The 18,882-nt window shown below is 33.9% G+C and overlaps 1 protein-coding gene across 1 annotated transcript in view; it reads left to right on the forward strand.

The window, feature by feature from the left end:
• LOC129266546 (CUB and sushi domain-containing protein 3-like) overlaps positions 1 to 16,534 on the forward strand; it is a 35,841-nt gene extending 19,307 nt beyond the window's left edge. The window contains exons 7-17 of the mRNA XM_064103915.1: positions 3,039 to 3,314; positions 5,179 to 5,325; positions 7,650 to 7,835; positions 8,554 to 8,733; positions 10,291 to 10,398; positions 11,278 to 11,352; positions 13,867 to 13,953; positions 14,103 to 14,177; positions 14,502 to 14,549; positions 14,942 to 15,020; positions 15,884 to 16,534. Coding sequence (XP_063959985.1) covers positions 3,039 to 3,314; positions 5,179 to 5,325; positions 7,650 to 7,835; positions 8,554 to 8,733; positions 10,291 to 10,398; positions 11,278 to 11,352; positions 13,867 to 13,953; positions 14,103 to 14,177; positions 14,502 to 14,549; positions 14,942 to 15,020; positions 15,884 to 16,301 — 1,679 coding nt within the window. The 3' untranslated portion in view covers positions 16,302 to 16,534. The remainder of the gene's footprint in view (positions 1 to 3,038; positions 3,315 to 5,178; positions 5,326 to 7,649; positions 7,836 to 8,553; positions 8,734 to 10,290; positions 10,399 to 11,277; positions 11,353 to 13,866; positions 13,954 to 14,102; positions 14,178 to 14,501; positions 14,550 to 14,941; positions 15,021 to 15,883) is intronic.
• Positions 16,535 to 18,882: the final 2,348 nt, after the last annotated feature.

Below are 18,882 nucleotides of genomic sequence, written 5' to 3' on the forward strand. Positions count from 1 at the left end.
AATATTAGTGATAATTATGATGATGATTATGATGATAATAATAATAATTGTTATATTTATTATTATAACAATAAGTAATATTATCATTTTTATCATTATTATAATCATTATTATAAAATGTTTCGATCCTAAGCTTCTTCCATTAGTGAGATTTAAAATATGTGCCTGACTAACGAAATATGATGATTTCCAAAAGCAGTTCCACAAAGCAAGGATATACGGACGAGATCATTGCTAAAAACAATAGAAAACATGTGGCAAAACCTCCTCTGAACCCTTTATAAACCATACCCAAATTGTATTACTTTTTTGAAGAAAAGAGAACATTGCTATGGTAATAATAAAAACATGATATTCAGATTGTTTTAATAAACTGCTTGTCATATCGCAATTATCATATTTCAATGCGCTGTGCATACTGTATAACGAGTTTTTAAAAAATGTGTGGGGGAGGGCTTTAGCCCCCACTTTTTTCAAAAACGTAAAAATGACCATATGATTGTGGTTTTTTGCATGGTCAGCCCCCCCCCCCCCCCCAATCCACTTTGGAAACCGTTCTGCGGCCCCTGATGCTAAAGAAATAAAATGCAGTAAAGCAGGAGTAACAGATGACTTAACCCCTCGTGTAATTCGTGAATTCGCATGTGAACTAAGCCATCCTGTCAATAATATCCTTTTAATGATATTAAAATACGTCATTTCAACAAGGGTTAGTACATTGGCAATGGAATAGAAGTCAGGTTGTTCCCATTCCCAAGTCACAACCACCGAATATCAAAGAAATTCGACCTATATCTCTTACATGTCAATTCGCTTAAATTGCAGAATCATTTATTACAAATGGTTATTGGAAGATATTTCAACATCTATTGACATACATCAATACGGAAACAGACAAGTACTATCAACTACCCATTATTTGGTAAAATTATTGCATTGTGTATTGGACAACTGTGAAAAATCTAAATCAATATATATTATTGTTTGCACAGACTTTTCAAAAGCCTTCCATAGACTTGACCATAATATTCTGATTCGAAATTAATTGAATTTAGTGTAAGACCCTGACAGTGTATAATTGAGTGGATAGTTAGTTTTTTTTAGAAAATCGTTCACAAATTGTTAAATATCAGGGCATATTATATTCAGATATTACAAATCATGCTGGAGTGCCTCAAGGCACAAAATTAGGCCCGATATTATTCTTGATCGTGTTTAATGATGCGTGTCACAATTAATCTTTACCACACTTGAAATATGTTGACGATCTTACTACAGATGAAAATCCTTCAATAAAAAACACCTTCCGTACTACAATGTCATCTATATAAATGCACATGGTACCTTGTCATATGAAACTAAATCCGAATAAATGCAATGTAATCAGAGTTACTCTTTCTAAATATTCACCATTATGCACTAACAAAATGTGAATTAGAATGTCTAAAAAGAAAAAAAAAATTATGTGTATGGAGTTTGTAAATCTCTTTAAAAAAACCCTCACTGTAATAACTGGCTACCAAAAAGGAAAAATGTCTCAATCTCATTAAGAAGTATTCTAAACTTTGCTCAGATAAAATGCAAAACACATCCAAAAAAAATGCAATCCCACATTCAATAGATTCTGACTAAAAAATATTTTTAAAGCATTGAAATCAACTCAAATCTTTATCATTGTTTTAGTCTCCATTTGAATCCTTTTACTATTTGAATTTTCAATTGTCTAATATTTATCGATTTTTAATATTGCATTGGTTTTTCATTCTATGTTATTATATTTAAATTTACACTTGCTATTTATTTTTTTGTATTATCCATCTATATCACAAATCCTTACATGCACCTGTTTATTGTTTTAATAAACGAAATAGGCCATGATTGAATTGAATTGGATTTGAAAAAAATGGTAGCACCAATGAGTTGCTAGAGAAAAAAGCACTAAAGAAGATACATGTAGAAGAAAGAACTGAAAAATAAACACGTAGGTGAAAAACGAGGAGATTTCAGAATAGTGCAATACATTATTTGACCAAGCTTTTGAATTTACAATAATTTATTAATTTAATTCTAAATATGTCTGTCTGTGCAATACCTTGTACAAGTCTTTCACTTTCACTTTTTACCTCAGAATTTTAATGCAAATTATGCGTTTTCCGTTAATATTTTTTAAATTGATGTGTTAACTTGGTAATATTTAACAAATATCAATTGCAATTCTGGTTTTTAGAATTTATAATGAAATTTGTTCTTCTCGTAATGTTTGTATGTGTATAATGGTATCATGCTTTTCTGTATATAGTCTTCTAACTTGAAATGTATTGCGAGCATGCTAAAATGTCATCCATTTGGCTGCAATGTATGCAATTGAATTTGTGAAATAAATTCAATTCCTGAATTGAATTGAAAAGTATTTAGACCGTTTTCAGTAACTCTAGATTTTTGGCCAACACCAGGGCTGCACTTAAATAGTCCGCATCACAAGCGCTCAGTAATTGTAGAAGAGCCGCGTTACTATTACGATACGTTTACGATGGTGCAGGTTTGGTGCTGATAAATGCAGCGCCAAAATAGCCCGGGCCCGGCGAGGGCTATTTTAGCACGCGCCATTCATGAACTCCATTTTTTTACGACATAACCCGGGCCTGGTCTGGACCAGCGAATTACTAAAAACGGTACTTTCTTATCAGTTATACTGATCTGGCTGGGAAGAGAGGGGGGGGTAGCCTCTTATATGTATATAATTTTTTATTGTTGCTTCTAACAAGCTAAGAATACATGGTATGTTCTATTTTACGATATTTTACAAACCCTTGTAAGGTTTCATACAATATTTTGTCAAACCATTCTTTTAAATCTTATTTTTATTTATGTGCAGCTGTATAGATTTGACCTATCAGACTCTACCAGACGACATTGTATTGTTTTGATAAGGCCTATATACGCTGCTGAAATAGGCAATACGTTTCAACCAATCAGCTTGTTCCTGTTTGCTCAGATTCTCGTAAATTTTTCATACGTTATTTTATTCTTGATTAAAGACAGCTCGGTATGCTCTGGCGGCTATTTGGATCCGCAAAATTACACGGCTCTCTACCGTGGAGACTGTTATCATTTCTTCAACATCAGTTCTACATGGAATGGCGCAGCGACTGCCTGCGAATCTCAGGATGGATACTTGGCTGAAATCTTGGATATGAGCACACAGGATTTCATTTCAGCGGAGGTTAGGAGAGTGTATGGAAATGAAACAGAATGGTGGATTGGCGGCTATGAAGAAGGAAATGGAGAACCAAGGTCGTGGTTCTGGGTTGACAGTAAGTATATTGTCTCCCCCCCCCTCCCCCAAGAAAAAAAAATCATTACTGCTTGTATTAATTCAACAGGGGATACAAAGGTGGTATATCATGTTGTTACAAAAAAATGATAATCAATTAACAACACAATGATACCGGATGACAAAACAGTTCTGGAATACAAAGCTTTGATTTATATTACTTTGTATTATGTTTTGAATGGAAATGAAATAAAGAATTGAATAAGTATTGAGCAAGTTGTTGATTCACCTTTGTAAATATTTTTGCCACAAAATTAATGCAGACCATTGGAAATAAAATGTATATCAAGTGCCAATAATTTTACTCTCATTATCAATACAATTATAAAAAGGTGGGCGGCATAACCAACCTGCTTGTGATTTTTGTTTTCATTGTACTTATGCGGTTTTGCCCACGATTCAACAAAGCAACTTGAAAATAATGTTGACATATCTTGTTTAAAATGAATAGAGCAATATTACAATTCCCGGAAAGCATTCACCATTTTACCCTCCAAAATCCAATTGAACGTTAGCATTTAGGGAAATCGGTAAAAAATAAATAGTCAGCCGATAGTATTCAGAGTCAAAAAGAGTTTAGGATTCATAAAGAGGTCAGGATATCTAGGAAATCAAGACGTTAAAGTGATCATTTCACTTTGTTCTGGTTTACAAAATTCTCATTTTGGTTCTTGAAAACGGGCTGAACATTAGGCTTATGGTGTAAAAACACCATCCCAAAAGTTGCAAAGTATTATATCTACAGGAACAATTTTAAAGGTCAAGTCCACCTCAGAAAAATGTTGATTTTAATAAATAGAGAAAAATTATGCAAGCATTATGCTGAAAATTTTATCAAAATCGGATGTAAAATAAAAAAGTTATGACATTTTAAAGTTTCGCTTATTTTTCATAAAATTGTTATATGCACAATTAGTCACATGCAAATGAGAGAATCGATGATGTCCCTCACTCACTATTTCTTTTGTTTTCTATCGTTTGAATTATACATTATTTCAAATTTTGCAGATTTTACAATAAGGACAAACTTGACTGACATATAAAATGTAAAAAAATGGTAATTCCACATGTTCAGGGAGAAATAAAACTTTGTTTCACAGGACAATCTGGATAAAATTAGAATATTTCATATTTCATATGATAAAATACAAAAGAGATAGTGAGTGAGTGATGTCATCAGTTCCCTCATTTGCATACCGACCGGAATGTGCATATCACTGTTTTGTGAAATTAAGCGAAACTTAAAAATGTCATAACTTTCTTATTTTACATCCGATTTTGGTGAAATTTTCAGCATTATACTTGTTCGATTTTTCTCTTTTTATTCAAATCAATTTTTTGTTAGGGTGGACTTGTCCTTTAAAACATTGGAGATGTAAACCAAAGTTTGAAAATAATTGGGGGTTGGTTTCAATGACTGTGTGTATACAGCGAATCTGTGCGCTACAACACATTAACCCTAGATGAACACAGCATGACCTACACACTTTGTGTGCAAGGTATACACTGAATGTACAGTGCAGCTAATAAGGGTGTGTGTATAGGAGATACACACAGTAGACGGCAGTCAACACAGCCAACGGAATTTTTGAATTGGAGAAAACTCGTCATAAGCTGAAACCGTCTACCAGACGGTTCTCAAAATCAGGCAAATATTTTGTTTCTTGTATATAAAGGAGAATTTTTCATCCTATATTGTGGTCTGCTCCAGGGTTTCGAGGACAAATACACGCATTCATACACAATTATGTTTCATCTCAGATTGCGAATGTTTTAAATCAGCTGCTGACAAAGTGAAACGATCCATTTAATACTAAACATGTGTCATTTTCTCTGCTCCACAGACACCAGAGTTTCAACCTTCCAGTGGGCATCTGGGGAGCCGAACGACTTATTTGGAAATGACGAATGCATTGAGCTTTCATATGACAAAGACTTTAAATGGAACGATGAGCAATGTAGCCAGCCTAGGCGATTTATTTGTCAGTTTGGTAAATACAAATGCGGAAAACTGATGTCCGTCAATGTTCGTTGCACTGTAGTAAAATAATTCCATTGTAGGAATTTAGATAGGAAAGGGCAGTCACATGGGGATCGATTGAGATTTTTTTCTTTGTGATTGTCCCGGGGAGGGGGGGGGGGGCACTTGAACAGTGGATACCATGCGCGACCAAAAAAAAAAACACGTAAAAAGGATGTCTTTTTCAAGATAGGGCACGTATCGTAATCAAATGTACGTAACGTAATAAGGGTGTAAAAAACGCTTAAAAAAAAAAAAAAGGGTATCTATTTTCAGCAAGGAAAGCTACGTGTTTAGGGTCAAATGTACGAGGGTATAAAAAATTAAGACTAAAATGTTTTATAAAGGATGTACTTTTTGCCCCAAGAGTCAACACTACGTGTTAAGAGTACGATTTGCGCGAGCTGTGGGAGATGGGGCTATACCAATATATCTCTATGGGCTGTACTAAACCCAATGATGTAAGTAAAGGTAAAACCGACGACCGGCGTCCATGACACAACAATTTAAATATCGCTGTACTTGTTTAGTGGTTCAATTCAGGGGATATGGTTTTTTTTTTTCCAATACTTGTTAAGGGTCGGGTTTCACACGCCAATACTTATCAAGGGGTGCATTTTCAGAATATGGAAAAAAGGTGTTTAGGGTGTTTTTCGAGACTCCATGGTCGCGCATGGTATCCACTCGTCAATGGAAGTGCCCCCCCCCCCCGGGGTGATTGTCCATTTTTATGACGTGGTATAAAATATTTTGATCGCGTAAGTGTAAGTGTTCTCTCAAAATATTTATAAAATTGATGTTAATAATTACGTTGTTTGCTACCTCAGTTTGATGACATATTCAGCGCTTTGCCCAGTGAATTTTACTTTCTCTACCTCCTCCTCTCTCTCTCTCTTTTTATATATATATATATATATATATATATATATATATATATATATAGTATATGTTATATATATATATATATATATATATATATATATATATATATATATATATATATATACATGTATATATAAATATATATATATATATATATATAATGCGTCCCCCCCCAAAAAAAAACAACAACAACGGGATTCCCATTTCGTTTTTCAAGGGCAAATAAATTATGACACCTGATTGACATAATCATATAATTAATTTATTCCTCTTTATTTGGATACCTAATGTGTGACAAACACTTTCAATTCAATTCAATTTAATTTGATCCCTGAAGTGAGGAAGGATTCACATTCACACGCGAGTTTCTGCGCAAATCGTTTCTGATGTGCCTCGGTATTTATTGTTCGTAATCAGCCATGCGTGGGCCATTTGCTAAGCTGTAGGTTTCAAATTAGAGATGAGATTCCACTCTTGTCATGCGTATATTTGTTTTTAGTAAAAACATATTTAATCATTTTGAAATCTATCTCTGAAAACGGGTTTCTTTGTTCTTGTTGTGGAACGCACTGTATGTTTAGTCCGGAATGCCCCTTTAATAAGAAGTCATCACGAAGCGTCATATAAAAGGGTTTATCTAGACCGGAGATAATTATATAATATTGACTGGTCTTGAGGGGAACATCAAATATATTGCCAGCAAAAGAATCATATTGGCCCGAGTCTTTAGACGAGGGCAATATGGGTCTTTTAAGGGCAATATATCTGATGTTCCCCGAAAGAAGTGCAGTCAATATTTTTATTATCATCCAAATCAGATATCTAGAGCAAAAATCATGATAACAGTGATATCTTTTAAGAATAGAGTTCTGTTGTGTCATGATAATATCAGTGTCTAGGCTCTGCACTTTACCATTATGACGTACTTGCAAGCGCCCAGATCCAGCGTTGTCTTTATTATGACGTAGATCGTTGGTGCGCGGAACATTATGAAGCGTATCACTTCATTCGCATCCTCAAAGGCCCGGATGTGAGACCAGGGAAAATACAAAGGTATATTTTGCGTCGTCTCTGCATGCAAAGTCAATACGCGTATTGAGACCAAGGAAAATACAAACAATATACCTATCCCTTCATGATAATAATAAAATACAGGGAAATACGGTTTTGTAAATGACCAGCTCAGATGTCTGATACGGGTGATAATAGTATATGTTCACAGATAAAGAAAAGTTGAGTAAGCAAAATATTTTCTTGCATGTGTATGAAATAGCCCTTTGCAATGATGATCTTATACAAAACAATAGGTAAACTTACTTTACAACCTTGTTATCCCATGAAGAATATTACAAATATCGGAATTACCATATGTGAGCGAATAATAATGTTCTTCTTTCATTTATATACTCCTAGGTTTACCAACATGTGGGGATCCCGGGGAGCCGCTCCATGGATCCAGGTTGCCGTCGGATACCCCCTCTTTCCTAGACGGAGCTACCGTAAACTACGAGTGTGACCCAGGTTACGAGGTCAAAGGAGACACCTTAGCTACGTGCATGTTCAATGGCAGATGGGATTCAGTGAGACCGGTGTGTGAAGGTGAGATGACACGACCTTTGCTCTTGCGACAATTTCTCTGGGTTTAATTTCGTCTAGGATGAAGTGTTAGGATTGGGGTTGCAATAGGGTTTTATGTTAGGTTTAGGATGAAGTTTAAGTGTAGGGCATGGTCCTAAACACAGGGTTGAGGTTGGTCATTCGATTAGTGTGTGGAATTTACAGCGGAGCAATTGTCGCCCGAGAAAATGTCATGGAACTGAAGCTATTAAGGGTCTATGGTAGATCGGGGATGTGATCTTTTTCAAAAGAAAATAATGATCTGTGTGTTTATACTACTAATAATGATAATAGTCAGTTCTTGTATAGCGCATAACACATTATGAATAACGTGTATATGCGCTTCCAAAGGACTTGGATATTATTACCACGGCTGTAGCTCAAGCAGCTTTTACGCGCTCGGCATTTCAAGAGATAAATTCCTGCCAGGTACCCATTCACCTCACCTGGGTTGAGTGAATAACAATGTGGATTAATTTCTTGCTCGGATTGGACTCCAATCTACATATCTGGATAGTAAACATACACACATCCCGGGGAGGAAGTCAAAGTAACTTGGATATCGAACTAAACTTAAAATATAAACTTTCTAAGGTGATTAGTAGAGGGGAGAATTCGAATAGTTTGCTCACACATTTCTTGCATTTCACATCAAACCATCCTGCTATTTTGTGTATTGATTTCTTTCTTGCATTTCCAGCCGTTACTTGCCCAAATTCGACTATCGAAGTGCAAAACACTGCGAACGCGACGGTATCCTCCAACGCGTATCGAGGGGTAGCTGTCTATACTTGCTCCACGGGTTACGTGCCCGATGCCTCTCCAGTCAGTTACTGCCAGGCAGATGGAACGTGGAGTAATCCGAACTTTACCTGCACTCGTAAGTACATGTTTAAAAATGAATACCAGTTTGTGGAAAGTAACTATCTCAAAATGGGTTCGAAAACAGTCCAATGAAATTTCCATCCAAGAGTTTGCATGTATAAATAACTTTTTAAAAATGTGCCAAATGGCTGTGGAAGAAAATGGAATTTGCCGAGAAATGAGCAAAATACGCACGAAAGTTCATTAAATTTCGGTATTTATCCAAGCAATATTATTACACTGTCCCACATATGCTTTTCTGTGTTAATGATCATCAGAATTATCGGTTTTGAGCCAAGACTTCAAAACATGATGTTACAAAGACAAGTTTAAATTAATGTACCAAATCTAGATATATGATAATATAGCAGCATTTAACATTGATTTTGAAGACTTTCTAATGAAATAATAGTTTGCCGCGACTACTTTCTTTTACATTTATGTAAAATGAGTGTGCGCGCGCATGCGGGCAGATGTGTTTATTTTTAAAGGACAAGTCCACCCCAGCAAAAGGTTGATTTAAATAAAAAGAGAAAAATCCAACAAGCATACACTGAAAATTTCATCAAAATCGGATGTAAAATAAGAAAGTTATGATATTTTAAAGTTTTGCTTAATTTCACAAAACAGTTATATGCACATCCTGGTCGGTATGCAAATGTGGACACTGATGACGTCATCCACTCACTATTTCTTTTGTATTTTATTATATGAAATATGAAATATTCAAATTTTCTCCTCTTTTTGAAGCGAAACAATGATTAATTCCTCCCTGAACATGTGGAATTAGCACTGTTTAATACTATATGGTTAATTCAAGTTGGTCCTTATTGTCAAATATGTAAAAAATGAAATATTGTATAATTCAAACAATAAAAGACAAAAGAAATAGTGAGTGAAGGACATCATCGACAGTCTCATTGCATGTCACTGAATTGTGCATATCACTGTTTTGTGAAAAATAAGCGAAACTTTAAAATGTCATAACTTTCTTATTTTACATCCGATTTTGATGAAATTTTCAGCATTATGCTAATTTGATTTTTCTGTATTTATTGAAATCAACATGTTTCTGGGGTGGACTTGACCTTTAAGTACTGTATGTGTGTGTGTCTAAAGGCCATCGTAGACTTTACGATTATTACTGTCGGTCTGCAATCTGATTTAGGAATGTTACAATTTGTTCTACGGCGGCCGTACGGCGAGTCGAAAACAGTCGTTTTATTCATTTTTATTCAAACCAACTATATGTAGCTGGTACAAAAAAAATGTTCAAATGGCTATTTTCGACTCGCCGTACGGCCGCAGTAGAACAAATGTGACCAAGGTATTAGGAATAAAACTTTGTTCAATTTAATGCAAATATCAACACATGGAACAATTTACTTTACAAGGTTCTACACCCTCGTACGACTGCGTATCTGCATATCAGTATTTTTTTCATATAGCATTTTATTTAATTTTTTTTTGGTTTGTATTGTTGTTTTTAACTTTTTTTAATGCACACATTTTAAAACCAGTGTATGTCGTAAGTTTTATGAATATGAAACCACAACTTCACACTCCATTGCAGTTGCGATGGCAGTACCAACTCAGCCCACAACCGATGCCTTGACAACTTCTCATAAAACAGACGAGGCTTCGACGACTTTCGCTGATTATACTACTTCACCCTCTAATGGTAAGTGTATAAAGATGTCCGCGTGTTATAATCGGCTGAACATTATATCGCACACCAATAGCCGAAATCCTGCAATCTAAGGACGGAATGTTACGGTCAAGATAAATGCGAATTTGTGAACACAAAGGAGTACTTTTTGCCATCAAACTTTATAACTTAATATCCAAGTCCTTTGGAAGCGCATAGAGATGTTATTCATAATGTGATATGCGCTATAAAAGATCTGTCTATTATTATTATTATCATTATTATTATTATTATTTATTTGAGTGATGCATGAATACACAGGTTCAATACCCACACACTAAAAAGAGGTACAAATTTAAACCCTATTGGTTGTTACACGTGATTATAAGTGCAATTATGCTCATTTGTGTACATTGAGGGTTTAGTATATAAAGTCTTTATTAGGAATAATTTTTTGCAGAGCTGAACCATGTAATAAAGGTTTAGAATTGATTTATTTTTAAGGTCAAGTATTATGCAACTTAAACGGTGAAAGGTTGCGCATTTTATGGTGCAAATGAACATTTCTTGGTGCAAATAAAATATAGAAGTGCATTTTTGTTTCACCATTTATCACTTGGGCTTTTAGACCGCACGCTGAAACGTTGGTACAAGTGTTTCATATAGGGCTACCATTTCTTAGTGTGCAAAATGGATAAAGAAAATTTGCTCCCTGCGGTATGGTAATTAAGATTGGGTCCTAGGACCAATTTTAAATGATATATAATTGAAATATGGCGAATCCACATATGGCCTACAATAATCATTTGACTTGAAATGTGACAATAGACAGATAAATGGATTTATCAGGTAACATAGCAATAGTGACGTATGCCATTTTGGAAGAGCTTTGAATTATATGTTTTGTTGCAGATATGACGTCACAAATCTCAGATTCAACAACAGGCTCCTCAACTATTGGAGCTTCTACAACTTACACTTCAGAAGGTAAGCATAAAATAGGTGGTTGGATACTTGGTGTCTCATTTTTTTTTCTTTACATTATTTTATTTAGGCATTGGTCTCTTGGCTGTGAGTTCGTCGTGTGGTTAGAATGTGGTTAACTGTGAGAGAGAAGTGGGGTTTTGATTGATTGATTGATTGATTTATTATTTCACATTCCACAAAAACATATACATCTTTAACATAATTATGAGAAGATGACAAAAAATACATAGTTGTAGTGTTTTACAAAGAAATACAATGTCGTGAAATATGAGGAACCTATTAAAAAGCAAAGCTTGTAGACATATAGGTTCCCAGAAGAAAATAATCAAGGATTAAAAACTCCTAACGCAATGAAGCGAGATAAATCAAATGTAGAAAAATAATACATTATAAAGAGTTCTACATGATAGTCACTCGAGCAAGGCGCTTACCCTCTAGCGTACGATTGTAAAAGAAATATTTTCAGCCTACATTTAAAATAATATAAAGAGGGCGCCTCAGTTATATGGGTGTCTAAATTATTCCAAAAGGAAGGCCCTGGTGGTAAAAGTAAATGATTTAAGGGCAAGAACAGTGCGCACTGGGGAAATGTGGAAATTGTGTACTTGTCGAGTTGGGTAGGAATGGATTTCTTGATTTTGAACAAGCAAATCAGAGAATACACTCGGTAATTCCTGTCTATTTAGTTGATACATAAATATACCAACAAAATAATAATATAAATCGGTTACTTTCAGTAACTTGTTTGAATAAAATAGCGGATTAGTATGAGCCAGAAAGTCAGAAGAAGAAATTATCCTCACGGCTCTTTTTTTAATTTTAAGTATGGATTCAAGTTTTGTCTTAGAGGTATTTCCCCAGGCTAAAATTCAATTATTCAGATATGGTAACAATAAAGTAGAATACAATAATTTCAAAATGTGATGAGGAAAATGAGGCTTAAGTTAATTAATTACTCCAAGATTTCTTGAGAGCAATTTACAAAGGTGATCAATATGAACTTTCCATGATAATTTACATTTTTCAATAAAGATACCAAGAAATTTTGTTGATACGATTTGTTCTAAAACATTACCATTCATATAAACAAGACCTGACAATGTGTGTAATGAGTTGCTAAAAACCATATAATGTGTCTTTTTAAAATTTAGGGATAATTTATTAGCTTGTATCCAATCACACACAGAGCATAATTCAACATTTAGTCTTTCAAGAAGGATGTGAGGATTGCTGTGTGTAAAAAATAAGCTCGTGTCATCTGTGAAAAGAAGAAATGATAATAAAGAGGATGAGTTTTGGAAATCATTGATGTATAAAATAAATAGCAATGGACCCAAAATGGAACCCTGAGGCACGCCACATGCAATGTGCTGTATTTCAGAATTGGAGTTATTAATGACTACAAATTGACTTCTGTTTATAAGGTAACTTCTGAACCACTCCAAGGCCTTTCCACGAATTCCATAATGAGAAAGTTTGTATAAAAGTATTTCATGGTTGATCGTGTCAAAGGCCTTGGAGAAGTCCAGAAAAATACCAGCAACATGAGATTTGTTATCAATTGCCTTGGTAACTTTATCGATTAATAACATTATTGCATGAACGGTTGAATGCTTTTTACGAAAGCCAAATTGTGAGTTAATAAAAACATTACAATTCGTAAGAAATTTTATTGTACGAGAATATACTGTTTCTTCTAAAATTTTGGAGAAAGTAGTCAGCAGGGAAATAGGGCGATAGTTACCCAATCCATCCTCTGAACCTTTTTTATGGATAGGTATAACTTTAACAACCTTCATTTGATTAGGGACAATACCACACTGTAGAGAAAGATTGTATATGTGCGTCAAGGGCATCACGATTTCATGAATTATTTTTATGAGAAAATCATAAGAAATACCATCAAAACCAGAACTTTTTTTCGCCGGTAGATTTTTAACTATTTCTATAATTTCGTGTTCAGAAACAGGTGAAAAGAATATGGTTCGAGGATTTCGGTTGATGATAAAGAAAAGCAACACTCTAAAATACTTTAATCCAATATCCCCCTCCCATTTTATTTGCAACACTTAACATGATGGCTGCGTTTAGTTGTGATATCTCTTCATTTAACAAGTATATTATATCCGGTAATAGACTGATTGCACATGAATCAAAATCATACTACAACAACTACTACTACTACTACTTCTTTACAGATCCCAAGACCCACCGCAGAGGGTAAACATAAAATGGATCTAGGTTAGATTAATTTTAATTGTGATTTATTTTGATATAGTCATTTAAACATACAGTGTATTGAAAGTTGAAAGATTATTCAGTGCGCATATATTAAAATTAAAACAATTCGACTTTACAGATCCCCAGACCAATTCTCTGACCACGTCTTCTAAACACGATGTAGGCATGGAGATTTAAATTTCGCTTTTAATTCGATATAGTCTTTAAGAAATATATTGGATAAAAGGCAATTGCGTGAACATTAATTAATATGATAAGAATACTACTTTACAGATCCGAAGACCGATTCGCCGACCACGTCTTCCAAAACCGACAAGATTTCTTCACTTCCTGACTCATCTACTGCACATACAACAAAGGGTGAATATAAAATGAATTTTGCCATGGAGATTATTTTAAGTTGTGCTATGAATTCAATGACCTATGAATGCAATGACCTATTCAATGACCTATGAATTAAATTCAATTAAGAGTTCATGAGTTAATTTTATAACAATATTACTTTACAGATTATCCGGCTTCATCTCCAAAAACTGACAAGATTTCTTCAACTCCAGAATCCTCTACTGCACCTACTGAAAAGGGTAAAACTGAATTTCATATAGTAAAAGAGGTTTTAAAATAACAAATATGATATTTGAGATATGACTCAAATAAACATGCTAAATCGTACTTGAGCAATCAAGGAAATATAAAGGATTCAAGACTTATTATTGTGCGTTGTGGGTAGCTCATTTTTTCATTCCATTATTTCTTTAATATGAATGAAATTTTCAACTTTTTGTAGTATTCAAGAAAATATGAGTGAATATAAAATACTACCATTATTGTCATAAATTCGTCAAATCGATGGTAAAAGCGCATGATTTTCATTAACTTCTCCCCTTCGATTAATTCACTTTTGACAGGGGAAATAACCACCGAACCATCTAACGGGGACCCGCAGCCAAATATTGGTAAGTACATTCGGTGATTTTATGGATTATTGTATTAGCCTAATACTTGACTTTAATTCTGCTTTGCTGTATCAAAAATCTTCCGTTAATAATAATAATAATAATAGCAGTATATTTGCCCAGGGTCGCCACTTCAGTTCCGAAAACTGCTATTATTAAATGTAACGTTGCAAATGTAAAGGAGCTTGGCTTTTGTGGAAGCCTGTCGCACCCAAAGGGTTGAAAATAGGAGTGTATAAGCTCAACTAATTTCCTACATTTTGATATCGTCTGAACCTGTAAAGTGATGGTTTAAAAAATGTATGTCAGTGTCGATAAATTCGACATTACAATTTATTGTTCTCACCCATATCTCTCTCGTTTGTTCCCGTGTGTTTCTTCTTGTTACCAAGGTGCAATTGTTGGAGGTGTTTCAGCAGCAGTCATCGTCATCATACTGCTGATATTGGCTGTTGCGTTAACCAAGAAAAGGTAACGAAACTTGAATAATAAAACCCGCTTATTATGATTTTATCAGATTCCCCTTTTTCTGAAAAAAAATTGGTGTCACCTCTTATGCTCTTATGGGAATATTTGTAATGAATATTAGAGATGACGTTACCTCAACATATTATACACGTACGTACTTACAACAGTAGTTATCACTGATCACGACGTACTAAATGTATGGAAAGTTGATGCTGTGAAAATATATTTATTTATTTTACATGTATTACTGTCTTTAATTCCGATTCCATTTGAATTTCCAATATTAGGAAGAGTTCCAATTGCAATCTCAATTTTAATGTCACTTCTAAATCCTATGCACGTGTACATTCGTATGTATTATAACATGTCAGTGTTTGACCTTTTGTAAAAAAAAAAATTATCTGATCAATACCATGAACAAATGCAAATTTCCATGTATTTGTCTATTTGGACAATAAATACTACCATATGAACCTTATGAATCTTATTTAACTGAAATAGTGTTAAACGAAAGGAAGAACGATTGAATGATTTTCCATTCAACTAGGTTAAGTTCAAGATTGCATAGGAGAACTCTTAGTTCATATAGATCGTTGAATATAATCCCATATACTGTATGTTTTACCATCATTATAACAATTATTATACGCCTTCACAATTCCATTTTCGAAACTCAAATACTGTTGCAGGGGTCAAAGTCACTCTTTACCAAAGAAAGTTGAATGTACATTTTTTTTATTATTGTTTAAATTGTATAAAGCCAATGGTTTTATGACTGGCTGGATAAGTTATGAAAACAAAACAACTAGCGCAGTCAATGTCATGTTTTCATGATGCATTCTCTCTTTTTTTTATTACGACACCAGGAAATCAAATCGTGCGAAAGCTAGCGGGGCGCTTATCCTGAGCGGCGAACCAGACACGAAAGCGGAGAAAAACACTTACTACATGAGTGAGCTTGAGTCGCCTGGGATAGTAGAGGAAGTAGACCAAGCAGGCTTTAGAGAAGATGCAACAGGAAGTGGACAAATAAATGGACTCTATGTCTCACAGGAACAACCCGGAAGTGCTTCATCAGGGTCAATCCCAAACTATGCACGGGTCAAGAAAACTGAAATGGTGGAAAACGAGTTGTACGGAAAAACTGGCGAAGACAACGGGTACTCTGGACGGAAGGCATCTTACAAGGACTTTAATAACTCTTCTACCTTTCCGACTGATATGAATAACGCCCCCTACGATGGTATGGTTGATAATGAACTATACGCCCCTGCCACTCGCTGAAGAGACACAGTTTTTTAGTCAAATATACACGTAAATATGCATTCCGGAAAGGAGAGTATCCTTAGCACGAACAAATATATGCTTTGTGCACTTCAGCTATGGCAGTAGACGCCAATATTATTGTATCTTTGACGCATTTACACTATATCATTTTTTATTTCAAATACAAAATATTCGTGTTCTCAAGTTGCACAAAATAGAATTTTGTTAAATAAAATTAAGTTTTAGAGTGGAGCGATCGAGTCATTAGACCTCGTCTGTGATGTTATAGTGCAAATGAATGTGCATTTCCGAACGTCCGTTATCAAACAATATAAGAAGCTCATTTAATTATTACCCCTTTGATATTTTTAGTTGTTCAAGGGACTTGATTGCTTTCCTTACAGATGATATAACTCAGACCCGTTTTATGTATTACCCAGGTGTTGAATTCGAATTGATTTTATCAACAAACTTCATTCACTTGACATGAACATTTTGTTTTACAATGAATGCAATGAAAAAATATATATATATATTTATATATATATATGTATGTACAACTATTTATGTATATATCTATTTGAAGAGCTCACTTGCAAAAGGGGTTAGGTCCACACATAATTCTTTTTTTTTGTTTGAAAATAATATCTTAAAAAAATATGAAGACGGTATATTTGTTTATACCCAGTTTCATGTTCTCATGGAAGGGTATCATGAAAATTCAGTTTCGCATAAGAATATTGCAATATGGGAAAACAAATCTTGGAGTGGACCTAACTCCTTTTGCAACCAAACTCTTCTGAAGAGTTCATTTTTTTTAACGGGTTATGTCCATTTTTCATAAATGTTATTGTTTTCTATCTCTAAACCTCTAAAATTTTAGTCGCTCTGATGATATCAAAGAAAATTTGAAATTCAAATGAAAACGTGAATGAAAGTGGCAAAGAAAAATCAATTGTTTAATCAAAAGGATTGGATTCATTTCAGTTTGCTTGCAAAAGGTGTTAGGTCCACAATAATATTTTTTTAAATATATATAGAAAAGAATTGAAGACAGGTAGATTTCTTTTATACCAATTTTTATGATCACATGATAGGTTACTACATCATGACAATTTAGTTTCTCATAAGAATGAAAAACATGTTTTTTTCGCGGAATGGTACAAAGTGGACGTAACCCCTTTTGCAACTAAACTCTTCATATATACAATATAAATATATATATATATATATATATATATATATATATATATATAGCTAAGGTATAGTAACTCTCCGAGGTCGAAAAAATTCTAAGTTCACGAATATCACTTCAGGTCAGTTTTCTTGAGGTCAACTCTCTAGTGCGCATTTCAATTTCTGCATATGTATAATGTGTGTGTGCGTGTATAAATATAATATAGCAGTATCGCACAAATCGGTAATACATCAATGCATTTTCCACATATTTCCAATTAATTGAATTATACAGTGCGTCCCAGAAAAAACGAAACCGAGATTTAGCGATGATTTATCATAACTTAATCACAAATACAAATACAAATACAAATGACCTACCTATGTAAAGCTTAGAATCTCCTGTTTCATCTGATATTACTTGGATTATTCCTTATTCAGGCATGAGTGAGCAAGAACAATTTGAAGAAAGGATACCAAAACTCATTTGGCGGGGGGTATCTGAATTTTTAAATGAAAATCACATGCCTTAAAAGTTCAATATCTGCTCACAAAAAATGGTCAAGAAGTAAAAAAGTTACGCTCCCTCGAAACAATGCTTGTATTTCCATAATTTTATTAAATAAACGTGCTTTCACCGGTTTCCCACAGAAGCTATCGCATAGTAAACAAAAGACTTCATGCATGGATGATCGTCAACAAAACGGAGTGTCTAGTGAGTTTGAACGCTAGCCTGTAAAACCTCTTCATTTTATGAAATTATTGAAATTCAAGCTTCATTTCAAATAACCAGAACTTTCTTATTTCTTGACCATTTTCTGTAATTGAGGTATCAAATTAAAGAGCAGATATTGAATTTTTTAGAAATGTGGTTTTCTTTTTGACACCCAGATACAGCCCGCCAAATGACGTTTTGGTATCCCCTCTTCAAATTGTTTTGCTCACTAATGCGTGAAGGAGAAATAATCTAAGTAATTTCAGATGAAAGAGGAGATTCTAAGCTTTACAATGGTAGGTCATTTGTCTATTGTATTTGTGATTAAGTTATGATAAATCATCGATAAATCTCTGTTTCGTTTTTTGTGGGACGCACTGTATATGTACGTATATACATCATAGACAAAGATAAATGGCGCATTTAAATTTAACATAGGGACAGTATAGCATGATGCAATATAATATATTGTGTTATATATAAATATTTTTTTTCTCACAAAAAGTTAAAGATATCAGTATTTATCATTTAATTGAATACATTTCTTGTGAAAAAATAACCCAATTCTTCTTAAAATTATGTACCTGATGTTTGGATGATACATGTACATGTACTAATGATATTCATAAAATATGTTTTAAAAAATGAGCTTCAACTAACATAATATATAATATTAAAAAATACAATTTGTTTGCAAAAATGGGAGAT

Source organism: Lytechinus pictus, chromosome 8 (assembly GCF_037042905.1).
Source record: "Lytechinus pictus isolate F3 Inbred chromosome 8, Lp3.0, whole genome shotgun sequence".
NCBI classification, from domain to species: Eukaryota; Metazoa; Echinodermata; class Echinoidea; order Temnopleuroida; family Toxopneustidae; genus Lytechinus; species Lytechinus pictus.